General features: G+C 38.3%; 2 protein-coding genes across 3 annotated transcripts in view; both read left to right on the top strand.

The window, feature by feature from the left end:
- nol4la (nucleolar protein 4-like a) overlaps positions 1 to 12,057 on the top strand; it is a 34,872-nt gene extending 22,815 nt beyond the window's left edge. For both annotated transcript variants that reach the window (XM_057356750.1, XM_057356752.1), the window contains exons 5-11: positions 2,749 to 2,902; positions 4,880 to 5,181; positions 5,326 to 5,511; positions 5,621 to 5,809; positions 7,051 to 7,170; positions 7,355 to 7,544; positions 7,696 to 12,057. In XM_057356750.1, coding sequence (XP_057212733.1) covers positions 2,749 to 2,902; positions 4,880 to 5,181; positions 5,326 to 5,511; positions 5,621 to 5,809; positions 7,051 to 7,170; positions 7,355 to 7,544; positions 7,696 to 7,916 — 1,362 coding nt within the window. In that variant the 3' untranslated portion in view covers positions 7,917 to 12,057. The remainder of the gene's footprint in view (positions 1 to 2,748; positions 2,903 to 4,879; positions 5,182 to 5,325; positions 5,512 to 5,620; positions 5,810 to 7,050; positions 7,171 to 7,354; positions 7,545 to 7,695) is intronic.
- Positions 12,058 to 13,681: 1,624 nt separating this feature from the next.
- On the top strand, positions 13,682 to 18,880 carry ptk6a (PTK6 protein tyrosine kinase 6a). Its single transcript, XM_057356753.1, has 8 exons — positions 13,682 to 14,171; positions 14,385 to 14,506; positions 14,782 to 14,948; positions 15,368 to 15,536; positions 15,955 to 16,113; positions 16,257 to 16,438; positions 16,541 to 16,694; positions 16,792 to 18,880. The coding sequence occupies exons 1-8, from the start codon at positions 13,801 to 13,803 to the stop codon at positions 17,025 to 17,027; spliced, it is 1,560 nt and encodes a 519-aa protein (XP_057212736.1). The 5' UTR covers positions 13,682 to 13,800; the 3' UTR covers positions 17,028 to 18,880.
- The last annotated feature ends 292 nt before the right edge of the window (positions 18,881 to 19,172 follow it).

Raw genomic sequence — 19,172 nt, forward strand, 5'->3', positions numbered from 1 at the left:
TTTCTGTCTGCTTACGCTGTATCTTATTCCCTCTATCATCCGTATTATTGTCTTAGAGTCTTAAAACATGGACACTTTCTACCTGCCACTGCATTGTGCCGTTCTTGCTTCTGTCTTTTTCATTTTCTTTCTCGTTTCCTGTATTACTGATGCCCCACTTGGTACCTAATGGAGCCAACAGCGTACACATCAGCCCTCTAAAACAAACCTCAGAGGGAGCCTAATTTCTCATGAGGATAATTCTGTAAATCCCATGTTTACAGCATACAGATGTGTGTGTGTGTGTGTGTGCGTGTGTGTGCGTGTGTGCGCGTGTGTGCGCGTGTGTGTGTGTGTGCGTGTGTGCGTGTGTGCGTGTGTGTGTGTGTGTGTGTGTGTGTGTGTGTGTTTGGACATGCTTGCATGTTGGTTTACAGCTGAAGTTTATTTTTATCAAGGTCCTTGATTATTGTAGTTAATGGTTTTCCTGCACGCATTTCACCACAAACATGGATATAGGGTGTTTATGTATATGCTTTTAAGGCATGCTACCAAAAACAGGCCTGTGTGGTTTTATGAAATACTTAAAGGGAAGGTTCACCCTATAATGAAAATTGTGTATTCATTTAGTGACCCTCCTATTGTTCCAAAACCATATTGCTTTTACAATGAGATCAATCTTATAGGACAAAAGACTTTTATTTTGTATTAAACTATTGCCTTAAATTGGTGTACTGCATTAGTTTTTGGTGCAACATAAATTGACTAATAGAGAACATGAACTTAAATCTTATGTAACATCAGAACATTTGTGTCAATCAGTTCATCTGTGTGAAGTCTCAGGAGATGGTTCTCAAGCCAGTTTCCTGTTAGCAGTGCAGTTCTTAATAGATTGAAGTGCTTAACATGTTACTGCTGATCTTTGGAGAGGCAATTCACAGAGACGGGTTGGGGCTGAAATCAGAGTGACTTTTTTCTTTGCTGTGTGTGTGTATGTGTGTATTTTCTCTCTCACACATGTACACGTCTCTACACACCTTCATTTCTCACTTTCTCTTTGAGCCCCACTGGATGATTACATTCTTTCAGCCCTCGCCGCTCTTCAGGTTGCCATGGTAACGATAAACAGGGATCCAGGGACACATGTAGTATAGAGGCCGTATTTGATTTTTGTGCGTGCGTGTGGGAAAAGAGACTTCTTTTGGTCTCGTGATATAGAAGAAAATGGATGCATTAATGATATAATTAAAAAGCTCGCTTTTATATTGATGGCTGAATAGAGTACTAGATGTTCATGCCTTTGATGTGAGTAAGTCCCATTGTTTTATTCTTTTAAAAAGGTATCAAACTTCTTTTTATGTCAAATACATCAATGCAAGACAGCAAACTGCACTCATCACAAGATTTTATTGCATCCCGAAGGTGACAAAGTGTCTTTTGATAAAGACAGGAAGTGTGTGCAGGAGAGTATTGCAAAGGGGGATGGTTCGAGTGAAACGTGGGGTTTGTTTGTGACAAATTGAGGAAGTGGGTGGGGGTGGATGTTTGTCTTTAACGGCACTGGCTACAAGATTAGCCCACATGCCATCGTGAGGGTTTGATCTGAACAGATGGATGGCACAGGTTGAGCAGTGCATTATGGGGGTTTTTAGGGAGGGGCTGAGATGTGAAAAGGGGGATGTGCAGGCCGGTAAAGAAAGTAGAGATGCTGAATGTTACAGCTATGAACTTTCTTACAGTTTCATCGTCATGACAACGGCAGAGGTAGAGAGGTGTGTTCACACCTATAGTGCAGGTGACATCTAGGGTCACGACGGGATTTGCTACGCTTGAACCAGCTCTTATTGCAGCACGTACACACACAGTATACTCGCAATGATTGTTTTTTATAATGATTACTATGACTTTACTTTGAGTTGTATTGTTTTTATGCTGATGTATTGATGTTTTTGTCAACTAATCCTTACAAAACCCATTTGAATTGTTACATTTGGTCATCAGTTTATATAAAGGCATGTTTATGCGGAATCAACGGGTGACCTATACAAACAACATTAGCCAGTTTATTAAAAGAATTATAAATAAGGCAATTGTTGGCAGAGCTTGCCAACATTGTGTCATCATTTATTCACCCTTATGTCTTTTAAAACCTGTATATGACTCTTTGTTCCACAGAAAAAAAGAAGATATTTTGAGAAATGTTTTTGTGTCCATACAATGGAAGTCAATGGAGGTGTTGTTTGGTTACCAACGTTCTTCAAAATATCTTGTTTTTTTGTTCTCTAGAGGAAAGTAAGTCATACAGGTTTGGATTAACATGAAGCTGTGTAAATAATGAAAGAATTTTAATATTTGGGTGAATCTTTGGGGCTTTGGCTCCAACGGGGTTAAAAATAGCTTCCCTTATAGTTACTCATTATTTAAGAGTCTCCACCCTGTTTTTCTTTACACCCTCTCCTTCCATCCTTCACCAATGTGGAGTTTCCTCAGAAAGGATTACACTGGGATACAGCACAGTATATGATCTTAATGCGCTGATAAAATGTAAGCAGGTTAATACGCAAGATTTGTTTATTTACATCCTCCGGATATCACCACGATTAACTAAACAGGGAATACAGGGTTGATACTTTGACTGTGTGTTCATGGACATGGGAGAGTCCAGTGATGTCTAGGCAATAGTGGAGTGGATGTGCTTCATTTTGTGCACAGAGTATCCAGAGCTCTCTGACTTCCTCCTCCCTAACCCCCCCTCCCTCTCACATACAGGATGAGAGTTCGGTAAGCAGTGAGGATTTGGACATGGCTGAGCCCGCGTGGGTCTCTACTGAGCGCGCTCCAGCTGCAGAGCCTAGCAGCCCAGCCGCCCCATACACAGAGAGGATGCCAACACCCCCACAGGCCAACTTTAAAGAAGAGGAAGGTATGATCTCTCTCTTTTATCACACACTCACTCTCTCTGTGGATATACTGTATATTTCTTAAAGATAACAGCCACCGTATACCAATGTTTGTCAGTGTTGATTAGCGTAGACTAAGAGTCTGATAAGTGTCCTGTAATGCTGATGTTGAGGAGGCGCGTAAAGGCCCATTATAGCTCTTCCTACAGCACTCTAGCATCTCTCTTCCATTACGCTCTGGACAGATGCAGGTTAAATGGATGTCTGGGGTCTGCAGAGCCATGATGAGACAGCCTTAATTTTTCTTTCAATTTTGCCATATTTGAAAATCATCAGTGAAGTATTACAGCGTATGTGGAGAAAAGTTTGTGTTGTTGTAAAACCAGCGGGTTGCATTATCTGTTAAATGTTATTTCCCATGTAACCAAGAGCAAATGTACAAGTTATAATCTATTGATAAACAACAGTCGATTAACATCCTTGGCCTGGGCTTTCATATCGACATGTGTAAACAACTGCAGGGCTTCACTGTTGTTGACTTTGCTTCCTTTTTAAATCCAACACTTCTTTTCTCAAGATCTCACTTCCAGTGTTGTCTCTCATTCAGATAAGTGCAGGGGGGCTGAGGTGGCGAATGGGGCAGGGGGAGGGGATGTGATGTTTTTAAAATGGCTGCTGGGACGGTCGAGAGTCTTGTGGTTGGTAGAGAGGGAGGAAGCAGCTTGGGTCGCCTTCTTTGTGGGTTAATCCTGTGTAATCTCGCTGAGAGGGGGCTGCGGGGAATGACTAGGCCACACACACAGACGCGTGTAGTTTACGCTTTCCCCATCATAAGGAGAGAGAAAGTGACAGCGCACATGCTCAGAGCACCTTACCCTTGACGGATGGCTGTGGAGGCCCCTATGAGAATTATACCAATGAGGGGTGGTAGCGTTTTAGGAATGATGGTCACATTTCTGTATAAAAGTTCAACCCCTCTGCTTGTTATCGTAAAATTTTCTGGTTTTAGGATGTTCAGCTGATTACGGCCTCAAACATCACCCATATCCTTTATATCACACATGTACATGATTGGATGGTCTAATATATGTCATAGAAATCAATGATCATTAAATGAGAGCTCTCAAACGATTAATCGCATCCAAAATAAAAGTTTGTGTTTACAAAATATATGTCTGTGTACTGTGCATGTTAATTTTGTATTTACAAACACATACATGTATATATTTAGGAAAAAAATATTAAAAATAAAAAAGCATTTATATATCATTTCAATTATTGGTAAATGTAAATAAATCCATCTAAATATTTTCTAAATATGTGTATGTGTATGTTTTTGTGTTTATAACTACAAAATTAATAATATGCACAGTACATAGGCATATATTATGTAAACACAAACTTTTATTCTGGATGCACTAAACAAGATGCTATGAATGCATGCTATTTATTGTAAGAATGTTTAGTTTTGCTGTAAAACACGACAATATCACTGATTATGGAAATGGCATAGAAAAATCTAAACCACATCCATCCCAGTATTGAAACTGTTGTAGTCATTATCTGATCATCTCCGAGTGGCCTTTCTGTCTAATGGACGTTACAGGGTCTATTCATATTTTTCATTTTATCTGCTTCCGTTCCCCTATTTGAGCACAAAAAGGATCTTTCTTTTTCAACATGATCTTTCCCCCTTCCCCCTCTAAAGCATACTCTCATCCACTCTAGCAGAGCCCCACACCCATCTCATTCCCCCTCATCCCATCTCTCACTCTCTCTCTCTTCCTCTTCACCTCTGCGTCCCTCCACTGGTTTGACAGTTGGCCCCAATGTTGGTCCCCTGGTCATGCAGAAACAAGCACACACGCACACCGTCTTACTAAAAAACAGCCTAAAAGTGGAGCAGCCTCCCCTTCTCCCAGTGAAACACACACTGACACACATGCACTTAAAGCGCAGTGACTTTATGAAGTCTTTATTTTCTCTCTCTCTCTTTTAAGATGACTCCTCTTCAGAGAATGGCAGCACAGCTAACGGTCTCCCTGCTCTGACTCCGCCTGGCAGTGCTGCCATGGCGACCGGAGGAGTTCCTGCATCCGAGGGGGCGGTTCCATACGGGGAGGTGAACGGTAATGGAGCTGCAGCACCACTGGACTTCAGCAACACTTCATCGTCCTCTTCCTCACAGGAGGGACAGCAGCCCGTCAATCTGAGTGACAGACTGTTGCCGGGGGTGACGCTCGGATCCTTCCCACCTGACCTCACCAGAAAATTCCCTGTCAAAACTGAGTACGGTAGCAAGGTATGTCCCATTTTCAAAACGTACAGTAATAATACATTTACAGATATTTAAAATAATAATCAGCATAACATAACAGTGTATAGATTCTGATTTTGTTTTGACTAACCATGATGATTATTTTGTCTTTCCATTGGCTTTCAACAGTCCCCTCAGTATAGCTCAGGAAGCTATGACTCCGTAAAGACAGAACTGAGCATGTGTGGGGAGGACATAACCCCTAGTCGCTCTCAGGTCATAGATGATGATGATGATGATCACGATGACCATGACGACAGTGACAAGATTAATGATGCAGAGGGTCTTGACCCTGAAAGGCTCAAAGCTTTTAACGTGAGATTGACTCCCTTAATGACAATTATATCTTCTTTGCAATTTAATTCTACCGGTGATCTATTATAGCCGTCATTTTTCCTGTCCTCATTGATTTCTCTTTTTGCAGATGTTCGTGCGGTTGTTTGTGGATGAGAATTTGGACCGAATGGTTCCCATCTCAAAGCAGCCCAAAGAGAAGATCCAGGCCATCATTGAGTCCTGCAGCCGCCAGTTCCCAGAGTTCCAAGAACGTGCACGCAAACGTATCCGAACCTACCTCAAATCTTGTCGCCGCATGAAGAAGGTTGGCTTTGAGGTAGGGAAACATGATCTTTGGCCTGCATGTGCACAAACATTCAAAACACAGACACACTTTTGTTCTAGTTCTCTGTGCTGTGACAGTACTAGCATGTAATGTGCAATAAAGCCATAAAATTAAAGAATGGACACATTTTTTTAGCCCATAATTAAAGTTAAATTTAAATAGCACACTTCTGCCCTCTAGTGGCTGAAGGGTCACTTTAACGTTGTGATTCTCACCGAAGTACTGCTACCACAGTACTTCACAAATTAACATCGCTTATTCAGTTCATTAGCTAGTAACTACTTGAACTGTCAGTTTGACATCCAAAATGTTAAAGATTGCGTATCACAGGCAGTTTCTGCCAATCTCATATTAATCTTGAGTGCCTATACAGTAGTGTTGCATACATTGTATCTTCGAAGAGTATTTAGTTTGATCAAATTTATAAAAGAGAGATACAGCTGTGCGATTATTTCCGGAAAAACACGAGCTGCGAGAGGTGGGACTAGTGGGGAGAGTGGGATGGAACTACAGCACGAGCAAGCAACACATCCTCACATCATGTCCGTGTGTCCGTGTGTGTGTGTGTGTCTATGTCTATGTGTGTTAGTACGTGTGCATATTGTGTGTGTGGAGTGTTTTGTATGTGGGTATGTCTGTCTTCTGTGTTTTCACCTTTTTCTTGTTTTTACAGGTACAACTTTAATTGTTTTGCTTATAGTCAATATGTCTCATGTACAGCTGCTTTGTAACAATGAAAATTGTAAAAAGCGCTATATAAATAAAGTTGAGTTGAGAAATACTACGTCATACGTCCAACTCGTTTTTTTAACAAGTTGACCATGTTAAGCATGAGAAGCCAGCACGTTTAACAGTGTAAAGAAGTCAGAATGCATGTCATAGCATGATACCTGATCTTTAAAAAAAACGATTGCGAACCGCTGCTCTTAAATAATAGACTTAATATTTTTCAATCCATTTTCTGCTTTCACTCAATGCTGTAGACAGCTACTTTTCAAAACACGATTTTGAATAAACATTAAACAGGAAGACACATGGCTGTACCGTTAGTTTGCCATTACTCAAAACCTGAAGACTTTAATTCCTATTTGAATGCATTTAATATAACTACATAATAACAGCTATTTTATATGTGTTAGTATAGTATAGGTTAAAACAGAATTTGTAAGGAATGGTGACTCTCTGCTGTTTTAAGGTAATGGTACTTTTTTCCTTTTCTTTCACGATGTCAGACACGGCCCACGCCCCCTCACCTCACCTCCGCCATGGCTGAGAACATCCTTGCAGCCGCATGTGAAAGTGAAACACGTAATGCAGCTAAGAGGATGCGCCTTGACATCTACCAGGCCCATGTAAGTCTGTGTGTGTGCTATGGGAATATTTCCCTTTTTTAGTATTATTAGCTCTGGATCCTGTGCCTACGATTGAACCAAATCAGTTCATTAGTCTCTTTAAAGCAACTAAATGTTGATTTGTGTGTCGTTTTTGTACCTTATTGTTATTTTCTTCCCGTCGGTCCACTCAACTGCTCCTCAGGATGAAACCGTTTCATCAGACAAATCCAGCTCCAGAGATCCGGCGGCCCTGGCACACTCAGGCTTCTCACTGGCTGCCTCGGCTTACTCCCAGGACCAACTCTACACCAATGGTGGACTTAACTACAGTTTCCGTGGATACGGTACACTTGGCAACAGCCTCCAAAACAACGGTACACAACAAACCAATGGTGAGTTGAAGTTAGAATCTATTTGAATCTCACAGGTCACTTGCTTTAAAAGTTTATGTTGTTGTTTTCTTCATTGTTGTACTCTATTCTGTACATCTACTATCTACATTGACTTATAGATTAATAAATGTCTCTTTTTTTGTTCTCTTAGGTCCTACTGATCTCAGCATGAAATCTTTGGCATCCAACAGCACTTCCTCCTCCAGTTCAAACAGTCATGGTCAGGGCGGAGGAGGCGGGGGAGCATCCGCCCAGCTCAGCCCGCCTGAAGTCACGGCTGTTCGGCAACTTATCGCAGGTTATCGCGAGTCCGCAGCCTTCCTGCTTCGCTCAGCAGATGAACTGGAGAACCTCATACTGCAGCAGAACTGAAAACTGCACACGGTCTGGTGCTGCCTGTCTCTCTCTCATACACACATCAATGCACACACACACATACTGTATGTACATGCAATGACAAGAAAGATACATGTAGCTATGTGCACTTACACACATACAGTACAAACACCTAAAACCCATATAGGTGGAGTTTTGGGGGGCGTGGCAGACTCATTTTATGTTCATAATTATAACATTTCAGCTATTGCTATTGCCATTTCCCCCCTCAGCCAAAACTCTGCCTATGCTAAAGCCTCCTCTTTTTTCACTCATGGCCCATCAGAGGTTTATGTTCAAAATAGTGTCTTTATCAAATTACCTTATCCCTTGAGACCTTTCTGAAGGGCTGAGATGACTTGTTGAGCATTGTTTTATGATCAGAGAATGCAACACAAAGCAAGACATGTCCTGCAGTTAGTGCTTTCAGCAAAAAGCCTGTGGGACAGTCCACCACAGCGAGCCGAAACCTTTCATCTTCAAGAAACATTCTCTGTACTACAAACCCGTGATGTCATCTCATGCCTAAAAGTTCTTTGCAACCAAGTTACACCATATCAAATTTATGATCTCCTCTATTTCTTATTGAACTACAAAAGTTTCTTCGACCAATGAGCCAAAACTTACACACCTCAGTAATTTACGTTTTTCTGTTATTATAAAGATAACCATGCTGCAACTTTGATCCATATTTAGCCATTTAGAAACAGAACAGATCCAAGAGAGAGGGTTTTTTTCAAGATCTCTTCTATCTGTTCGATGCTAATGAGGTTTGGGGAGAAGGTGCAATGTAGATGATAATCGTTATAATGTGTTGCTATCTGAAAATGTATCATTTTCAATTATAAACACATTAAATGTTGTTTGTACATATATAAATATATATTCCTTACCCATATATAAGAATTTCCATTCAAGCTTACACATGCACATTCTAAAGTCTACTTAAAAAACAATGATTGGTTATTGCTAAAGGTGATGAATTCTATTGGTTGGGAACGGTGCACCGTCAGACATTATGCAAATGAAGCTGTGCTGAGAGGAACGCTTCAAACCCTTTCCTACAAGCTCTATTGCCTTGGCAACCCTCCATGCTCAGCACATCAATGCACTGTAGGAAAATGTTTCACAGACAGAAGAACACATGCGTGACATCCACCTCCCAAAATGAAGGACTTGTTGACATAAATTTAAAAAAAAAAAAAAAAAAAATATGGACCAAGGACTGCATTTCTCGTGATGCACTGCATTGCAAATACATTTAGGTTGTGAATGCTGCTCTTCTTTTCTAACCTCATGACTGAGACACTTTCATCTTCACGTGGACCAATCCATACAGAGGGACATCTGCACACATACTGTACTGTATACACATAGTGAGTTTGAGAGGAAGAAACGAATTATTGACAGGAAGGATGATGTCATCATGTCCTTTCTGTCAAGACCGCTATGTTGAATTGGCACATTTTTGGCAGTGATCGGTGGACTGGGATAGGATCACCCACATAGAGGTGAGCTTGCGAGCTAGCATTTCGTTCTGCCTGCCATTTTTCATGTTCACAAACGCCATCTTTAAAAAACTGTATAACAAAAAAGCAAAAGACAATCCTTAAGAATTATGACTTGATCCTCGTAAAACTGCATAACGTTGTATGAGATCTCACTCCGACTCTCTAGCCTTTAGCAGAGTGACAGGGCCTTCATGTGTTAACTCTTGTAGCCATAGCTTGAACCGTGTCCTTTCTCTGCAACATGTTTATGCGGAACAGCATTATTCTGTTTTGAGCTGTAAAACATTTCCTTTTTTGGATGGGCAGTATATTTCTGCTGTCTTACCATTGCATTTGTTGTTACTGTTTGTAATTTTTTATTTGTTTATTTAATTTGTGCGACACTGAGGAAGATCAGTGTTGCGAGTCTCAACATTCCAAATGAAAACCGTGCATCTCAGATTGGTCTCTGAGCGGCTGAATTTGACATCCAAATGGAGAGAAAAGTAGCTATAAGTTGCCTCACACAACTTGGTTTTGATATGTGGCTATGAAGCCTGTTATTACCTCTAACTTGGATACCTTGATGAAAATATCAATTGATATGTGCAGGATCATTAGGAATTTATATTCAGATGTTAAACTTTATAAATTATTCAGATTGGTGAAAAACATGGTAGCACTTTACAATCCGCAAAGGAAAACGTACACAGAAGGAGTCAAATGAGACGGAGCCTTAAAACCATCTCCATGATTCTAAATTATAAAATGCAGCTAATCGTTCTCAAGCCATAACCTCCTGTCTTCATTTCTTCTGTGTCGTGATTATTTGCTGAAATGTTCAAGTGGATATTTAATATTTAAGAAGAAAATAGTAAACAGATCTTATGCTTTTAAGTTATTTATCACATCCCCCTTTCATGCCACAGATTTAAAAAAATGTGAGCTGCTCAGACATAGTGTCTGAATACTGACCATCAAGCAAAATACTTCAGGGCTTATTCTAAAGTAAACGTTTTTGCAGGAAAACAAACAGTTTGAAAGTACAAAGATTGTACTAGGCCCTAAATCGTTTTTTTCTGCTTTTTTTCTACCTTTTTGTTCTTAAATGACATAAGTGTATTAAGATAGTTTTTACATTTCATTAAAGGGCGTAGACTACTAGAGCTCTGATATCTGAGGTTGGTGAACACAACACATTCAACAGAAAAAGGTAAAACTGAAAACAAAAGAAATGCTACAACCTTTTATTTTTCTATTCGGTGCAGTTAAAATCTGCATTCAGATGTGGTAACAACCATTGCCTGTGATATATTTTAATTTTGTGGTGCTTTGTAATATTATTATGGTATTTTCTTTGTTTTTACTCCTGTATTTACTAGAAACTGTAGGCAGAGGCTCAGTTTCTCTTTGTATACCAGTGTGAAGCTTTGTATGATTTCTTTCTCGTTCTTGACTCAGTGGAAGTGTGTGATGTTTACATGTACAGAATTTACGATTTTCTTTGTTGCTGAATTTTTTGTTGTTGTTGTTGTTGTTGTTGTTGTTGGTTCTGTTTGTCCTGGTAAAGCCCCGCCTCTTGTCCTGTTTGACGTGATTTTTACTTAAGCTAGGGTCAGATCTGAAAGGAGGGAAAATCTTAACTGAAACCACAGTAAAGGCCTTTGCACACTTTTGTATTGGATTGCAGTCACACTCTCACAAAAGACATGTCATTGCTTTAATCAATGCAAATGTGTTTTTATTTGTTTATCAGGATAAAAACACTGTCAACCTATACCATGAATGTTTTTCCACATCCAAGGCAAACCATCTTCTGTGTAAGGGCCTTTAAATGTGATTGCCACTATTGATGGTATGCTGAAGAAGAAAGAGAGAGGAGGGACTTCTCATCAGCACAAAGTGCACCACTAATTCTCTTCCCCGCAAATGTGGGATTAAAAAGCCCCATATAAGAATTCCCTTTAGTTATTTATGCTTTCTCTGCTGTTGTAGAAACAGCGAAAAATCCTCTTGATGTGATGTCATTTTTCAATGGGAATATAAAGAAGGGGAGATTCTTAAGCAGATCCCACCCAACTCATGTTGACATGTGCTCTTTGGCCTCAGAGAGTTGGAAAGCCATTCCTCTTACACCGTTTGTATGTTTGGGGAACACGCAAACCTCAGGAACCCTTTGGATCTGCGTTACTTTTTTTAACCAGATCTGTACGTCTTTGCTGACGAGTCGTCCCTCTCTCCAATATCAACCCAGTTATATTGGATTTGCTATGTATGTGTTTTGTTTGTTTGTTAATTTTTTATATATTTATTGTGATTTAAAAGTGAATCTTCTCCAGTAAATGTGGCTGAATATTTGAAATCTTTAGAAAAGTGTTGATAAACATAAATATATATATATAAATGTGTGTGAAACGACTAAAATATGGAGAATATTGCAGGTAAAAATCATTTTTGTTTGTTTAATGTACACAAAGAAAAAAGCACAGGTGGGTGATTTTCCTGCCTTTTACATATCACTTTGCAGAGAGACTCGTTCGAAGACATTTTAAAATGTTCGGTGTGGTGTCATCGCTGTGAGACGAGAAAGCACCTGCAACCCGAGTTGGTCTTTCCTCCAGAGCTGTCTGAATAAAATCTGTGAACTGAAATCATACTGCAGTCTGAGTTTCTTTCATGATCACAGTATTTTTGTCATTGAGCTGCTAAGAAATCAGGTGGAGTGTAGAATTTGCCTACATGAAAAATAATTTAGGATTTTGAATATCTCACTTTTTTATTGCAATTTTAATTTAACAGAGAGAGAGACATTGAAAAGATGTATTTGAATGACATCCAGTTATGTCTGTTGTTTTAGTAACTCAATTTTACCAAAATCATTTTTTTCCCTTGAACAGCAATATGATGCGGTAAAACTCACACTATATGATGCAGTAAAACTCATAAAATAAAGTAAAATGAAGGCCTCATTCACAAAAGGGGCTTGCTTCATACCACAAAACAGTAAACAAAATATGTATATAAGATAAACAGAATGAAGAGTTTGTTTCCAAAATGAGATAAATAAAATTGTTCAAAAATCATGTTTTTTATTACGTTATCATGTTTTTATTGTGTTAGTAGCTGTATTTTTTGAATTATTATGGCTTAAATCAAAACAAACCAACTGCAGTTTGATTGATATTAATTGGAATGAACAATAAAAAAAATTGATTTTTTTTTTAAATTGAGTTCATTTAGGAAATAAACTCTTCATATATATATATATATATATATATATATATATATTGTGGTAAAGCTATAAGGTAAAGCCCAGTTTTTTTCTGAAAGTTCTTGTTCTCTTCTGCGTAACAAGAGAATAATGTACATTACTTAACAAATTTATTTGACCAAATGTAAGGTCTTTTTATGTTCTGTGATGGTTAATCTATGGTTCTCAAACTTTTTTTTGTAAGGCCCCCTTTGTGCAACGCTTTGCGGCCCCCCAAATAAACATTTATAATCTTCAATTTAAAATTTTAATTAAACCAAAAACATCCAGTTATACAATGCTGAAACATCAATTATTTTGGTTGGTGGGCTTATTTTTCTGATGTTTGATTGCATAAAATGTATAATATCTTTATATTTCATAAAATGCCACAAAATCTGTGACCCCTTGGTCCATCTTGGGGCCCGCCACAGCCCCCAGTTTGAGAAACACTGGGTTAATGCACCAGTAGTAGTATTTCTAATGCTAAAATTGTTGTTTTCCGTGAATTTTTGAAGGCTGTAAAGCATTTTATTTTTTATTCGTTATTAATTTATATATATATTACAGTTAGGACATAATTACATTTATTTACTTGCAGTCCTTATTAGAAAAAAGCACGTTTTAATGGTTAAATGTTAAAAGTTCAATGTACCTGTTCAAATTTGGTTATTAATACGTAAATAAAGACATTTCATTGTTCCAGTTTGTTATTTGGCTAGTAAGTGACATTTTTTGTTTCGAACAAGATTCCTAAAATATTCGTTTTCTTTTTATTATGACATATAGGTGTTCTAATAAATTTGTTAAGCACTATATATATGGACACACTTGTCAATTTTAATTCTTGTCTAGTCACACCATAGTTTAGTAATAAAATGTAACATTTTTCATAGATGCACACCACTTTACTACTGGATTTAATAGTTAAAACAGTGACATAAACAGTGCTTAGCCTATAGCTCTCCAAAATACATTAGGCTACCTGTATAGACTCTCAAAGCCTATGTGCTGCCTACCTAGACAGCATTATCGTTTTTAAAAATCTGATGTTGTGAAACGCAGCCTCTGCTCCACCCTGTTCTTACACTCTTTCCTTTCAATTCTCACTTTATGCTTGTCACTCATTCGTCTAAATGAAATGTCCAGGAACGGGTGCTGTCCGTGCCTAAATTTGCAGGCGCTGTATGACATATTCAATTGGAAAGTTGATAAAGAAAATATCACAGAACCGCGAAAGAATGACAAACCCCCGATGGAAACCGACTTTAAACCTCCCAGTGAGATGACTCAGGAGAGCGAGGACGATGAAGAGATCTACAAGGCCATGTGGCCCTTCCAGGCTCGAGCGGAGGAGGAACTGTCCTTCCAGGAGGGAGAGCTGTTCCGCATCTGCGAGCGCTCGGGAGCCTGGTGGAAAGCCGTTAAACTCAGCGAAGACGGAACCGTGAAAGCCGAAGGATACGTTCCTCACAATTACCTGGCAAGAAGTGAGACGGTGAAAGAGCAACCGTGAGTAGATGAAGTGTGCGCGCAACATCAAATTTAACTGCGCGCGCAAACTTTTTCTAAACTACGTTGGTTGAAATGGGACCAAATGTCGCTAGTTTGTATACACCCTACTGAAAAAAAACATTAGAAAGCAACGCATGAATTTTAATGGATTCAATAGTTAAAATGGGAATTGTTTTATAGTACGTGTAACTCTTTAATATTGTGTTTTAGTTGGTATTTTGGGACGCTGAACCGCTTTGAGACTCAGAATTTGCTTTTGGCTCCAGGTAATGGAATAGGGGCTTTCCTGCTGAGACACAGTGAGAAAGACAGAATAGGATGTGTATTATCCGGTAAGTCAGAACGATTGTAGTGTGCCAAGATTTGTACATTTTCAGTTTTTTTACTTACCATTATTGATGTTTATCATACAAATAAAAAGGCACCATATTTTGATAATATCTAATAGGCACAGAGTAAGTTACAATAGAAATGTGAGTATTTTATCCAGTCCTGCTTAGAGTGCAGGTGTTTTCACAAAAAGCTCATGTGTTGACATCAGGTGCATGACAAAAATATCTTAACAAACCTGTCCTGCATCTGTCGTAATTCTGTCTCAATCCGTCAGTGGTTATCAGTGACAGGGAAGTGAAACACATTAGGGTTCATGAAGATGACAAAGGACATTTCTATTTGGATCAAAGTCAAATGTTTCCGAGCCTGGAGAAGCTGGTGGAGCACTACAGCAAGCATTCTCTGGATTATGCCATCCAACTCACAAAACCCTGCATAAAAGTACGTAAGATTCATATGCTCAGAAAGGAAGAAAAACATAATTAGGTGCATTGTGTATCACTGAACTCTCTGTATGTCGCTTTGGATAAAAGTGACTAAATGTAAATGTGTTAGGTTCGAGATTCTTATACAAGTGCTGTTTAAGAGAGCTGAGCTACTGGAAAACCTATACCTTAAGAAAGCATTTGTGATATGAGGAACAACACTGATGAATTAATGTTAGATCCATTTCATCAGCTTGCTTAACAATGAACTCTGACAAGTATGTCTACACACATGTGAGGAATTTGTTGTTGTGCACAGAGAATATGATCCAGAAACACAAACAATAAACAATGAATTAAAAAATACAACAATGCAGCTGTCCTTTTCTTCTTGTATTTCCTCTTCCTGAGTTTCTCTCTGTTTTATCCTATCAGCCTGAGCCAGAGCCACAAGATCTTTCCCACGAAACGGTAGATGACTGGGAATTACCAAAGGAAGAGTTTACTCTGGAAGAGGAGCTTGGTAAAGGATTTTTCGCTGATGTTTACCGTGGAAAGTGGAAAGGCATAGTCAATGTGGCCATTAAGATCCTGAAGAAAAATGGTAGGCTTGCTGCATGTATTTTGGTCATTTGTTTTATTACCTTTAATTTTTATTTTTTTGCTTTGTGCATACAGTAGATTATGCATACATTAAAGGTAAAAAGGGTGCACTTTATTCACAGCGAGAAATGTGTAGATACATGTGCATTCACACTGGCTTACATTGAGAAGAAGTAAAACTATTAAAATCTCTTCAGTTATCCTTGTTCATGTAAATCTCTCACTTCGAAATAAGATGATTCATAATCTCAATTTTACGGACTATTTTCTGTTTGAAGTACCTACATATTTTTTGTTCCTGTAACTGCTTGGGAATGTGAGAAATGCTGTGTTTCTTGTTCTGCGACTAAGAGCTGAAGGAATGAGAGCGCAGGTTCTTGTCTCACCTGATCTGATTTACTGTCTTTCATCTCCTGTAGAGTCTATGAATCAGAAGGAATTCCTAGTGGAGACTGAAATCTTAAAAAAACTCAGGCACAGACATCTGATCACACTGTTCGCTGTTTGTACAAGCTCCGCCCCTTTCTACATCATAACGGAGCTTATGGAAAAAGGCAACATGCTCAATTTTCTAAGAGGTCTTCTACCTTTCAATTAACTTTCATGTATTATAAAATGTCAATTTTGCCAATACACATTTAAACTGTTAAGTGTGTTTTCTTTAAAAAAAATCCATATTTAAATATGCACGTAACCAAAGCATTCTTTTAATTTTTTACAGGACAGGAGGGGAGGAACCTTGAGCCCCAGACACTGACAGAAATGGCGAGCCAGGTGGCTGATGGGATGGCGTTCCTTGAGGCACAAAACAGTATCCACAGAGACCTGGCAGCCCGAAATGTTCTAGTGGGACAGAACAACATTTGTAAAGTGGCTGACTTTGGGTTAGCACGAATCATCAAGGTAAGGATTACAGTACCTTCTAACTGATTAAATCATTTATTAATAACAAAATTCACCTTTACAATGTTATGGGATAATTGTTGATCGCCTCTTGTTTTACAGGAGCCGATTTACACATCTGAGGATAAGAAAATACCATATAAATGGTGTGCACCTGAAACTATCAGCCACGGAAGATTCTCCAACAAATCTGATGTCTGGTCGTTTGGAATCCTTCTTTGTGAAATGTACACGTATGGTGGCATTCCATATCCAGGTATGTACTTCACGCATATTTAAATTGCGTGTGTATAGTGTATATGCTGTTTATTGATTTATGGGTCAGGTGAAGGTGTCTGTGTGTGTTTCTACAGGTTACTCAAACCACCAGTTACTTAATCTGATCTGCTCGGGGTACAGAATGCCTGCACCTGATCAGTGCCCGTCACACATTTACGACATAATGCTGATGTGTTGGAACGTGTCAGCAGATCAAAGGCCAGATTTCAGTGAGCTGAAAGAACTTTTCATGAACGTCTGCAATGACACGTCAGATCCAACGGGGGACAGTAATGATACAGAGGAGTGCAATTCTGTGGAAATGTGCTGAGGATAGTTTACACTTCTGCATTTGGTTTATCCAAAGCAGCTCGAGCAGTTTTGTTTCAAGTACATTTTTGTGTTCGTTCGGTGGGAATTGAGCTTGGTATAGCCAAGTTGTCGACACTTTATTTTACAGTATTAAGACGTTTATTTTGTTGTATGCTTATTTTTGAATTTCTTGTAATATTATATGCATTTACTTTGATTAGTCCTAAGCACAAATTAAATCAGAAGATAACAGTCAATGCTTATAAAAGTACATTTTTATCACAATGTTTCTTGAATACAGTTACATTTCTCAACGAATAAGATGTAAATACTTTGTTTTACTGTAAAAAACAATTATGTTCTGTTCAAAATTTTTCATTTGGCTCAGCTAAGGTTTCATGAATGTATTACTAGTGGCAACAGTCTTGTCAATAAGCTTTGTAAAATGTACAAAACGTAAACTGGGCCAGTTGAAAAATGTGGATGCACTAGAAAATTTTGAGTTAGAAAGGGCTGAAACTATTCTACAGTGTTTACATCAACCAAATCACGAGATCTATTCTCCATATTTGAAGAGATTATTTACAAAAACAGAAAAATCTGTTTTTAAAAATGTTAAAAAAAATCAAAACAACCCAACTTGATTTTTGAACTAAGTAATAATAACTAATAAAAAAAACAGCTAACTAACACAATTAAATACATAAGATGAAAAGACAATTTTTTTGCAAAAACTCATGAAGTAAAACAAGACTAAAAAGAAACAAAAATATTTAAAGGGATCATCATAAATAAGAATAATAATAACGCTGTGTTCCGCTCTGGAATATATTAGAGAAGGTAAACATTATTCCTGAACATAGTGTGTTAGGGCAGGGTGTGTGAGCACAGTAGGTTTCACAATCTCTTGCTTTAGTAGTTCTTGCAATCTTGTAACATGTCGTCCTTCTAAGCCTGCACAGATTCATTGGTGATTCATAAATACATCCATACACACACCACACACACATATATATCTTCACATATATACAGTATGTATCCACTAACATTGCAACAATGCATTATGACTTGCACGTCCCATACACAGCATCCATGATGTGGGTGTGTGGGGAGCAGAAATAGAATCAAGAACACTCTGGACTTGCTTGGCCAGATCTCATTGGAAAGTATACAAGTTGTCTCTTCTGCAAATTGATTGGCTGGAATTACATCCCAGCAGGAATTTGGTCACCTCTTGTACTCTGCAAACAGACACCGGATGATTCAAACCAAAGAAGAGCCAAATGTGATTTGCTATTATGGGCTAAACCTCATCCCGCTGTCTGTCTTGTACGTGACCTCTTTCTGTTTCTTTGCTTCTAAAATAATGTGCTTTTATTAATTTATTTGGTCTCGTTTTAAAGTAAGGTCCCATTAGTTTATGCATTAGTTGATGATGAACTTGCAACAGGCAATATATTTTTATAGTCATTATTTATCTTTGTTAATGTTAATTAATGCGAATAACAGGATTGTTTGTTTATAGTAGTTCTAATTGAAGAGTTTATTTGCAAAAATGGATAACTGTTTTTCAAATATCATGTTTTTATTGTGTTACTTAGCTGTATTATTATTTAGTCAAAAAACAAACCAACTGCATTTTGATTGATATTACTTGAAATACACAATAAAAAACATGATTTTTGAAAATTCTGTTTTTCCAAATTAACTATTCAGTTAGACTGAGCTTACTTGATACCATTTTTAACATGTTAATTCAGTGTACAATTTGAAATAGAATTGGCCGATGTGAATGTAAAGGTTTTCAAACCTGGTCTCAATCACTGCTGGTGAACATCTCACTCAGGGAAAACAAAAATAAACAGAATGACTCTGAACAATTCCAAGAACATGTGAATGACTTTTGTACAGAGTAACCTTGTAGTTCAGGAGAGACTGGAGCTCTGGTTCACAGAGCTGGTTCTGGCGGTCTGGTTCACAGAAAACAGTTTGTGGGAGATTCCACAGTCCAAAACAACAGACTGAGGCAGGTGCCAGTTTTAGCATGTGTCTCTTTTTGGAAACAACTTGTGAGGGAAGTCTACGACCCCAAAATAGGCGAAAGGTCAAGTAATGGAAACATTAAAACTTTGACCCAAATAAGATCAGTTTTTATTGATTCGGG

Source organism: Triplophysa rosa, linkage group LG17 (assembly GCF_024868665.1).
Source record: "Triplophysa rosa linkage group LG17, Trosa_1v2, whole genome shotgun sequence".
NCBI lineage: Eukaryota > Metazoa > Chordata > Actinopteri > Cypriniformes > Nemacheilidae > Triplophysa > Triplophysa rosa.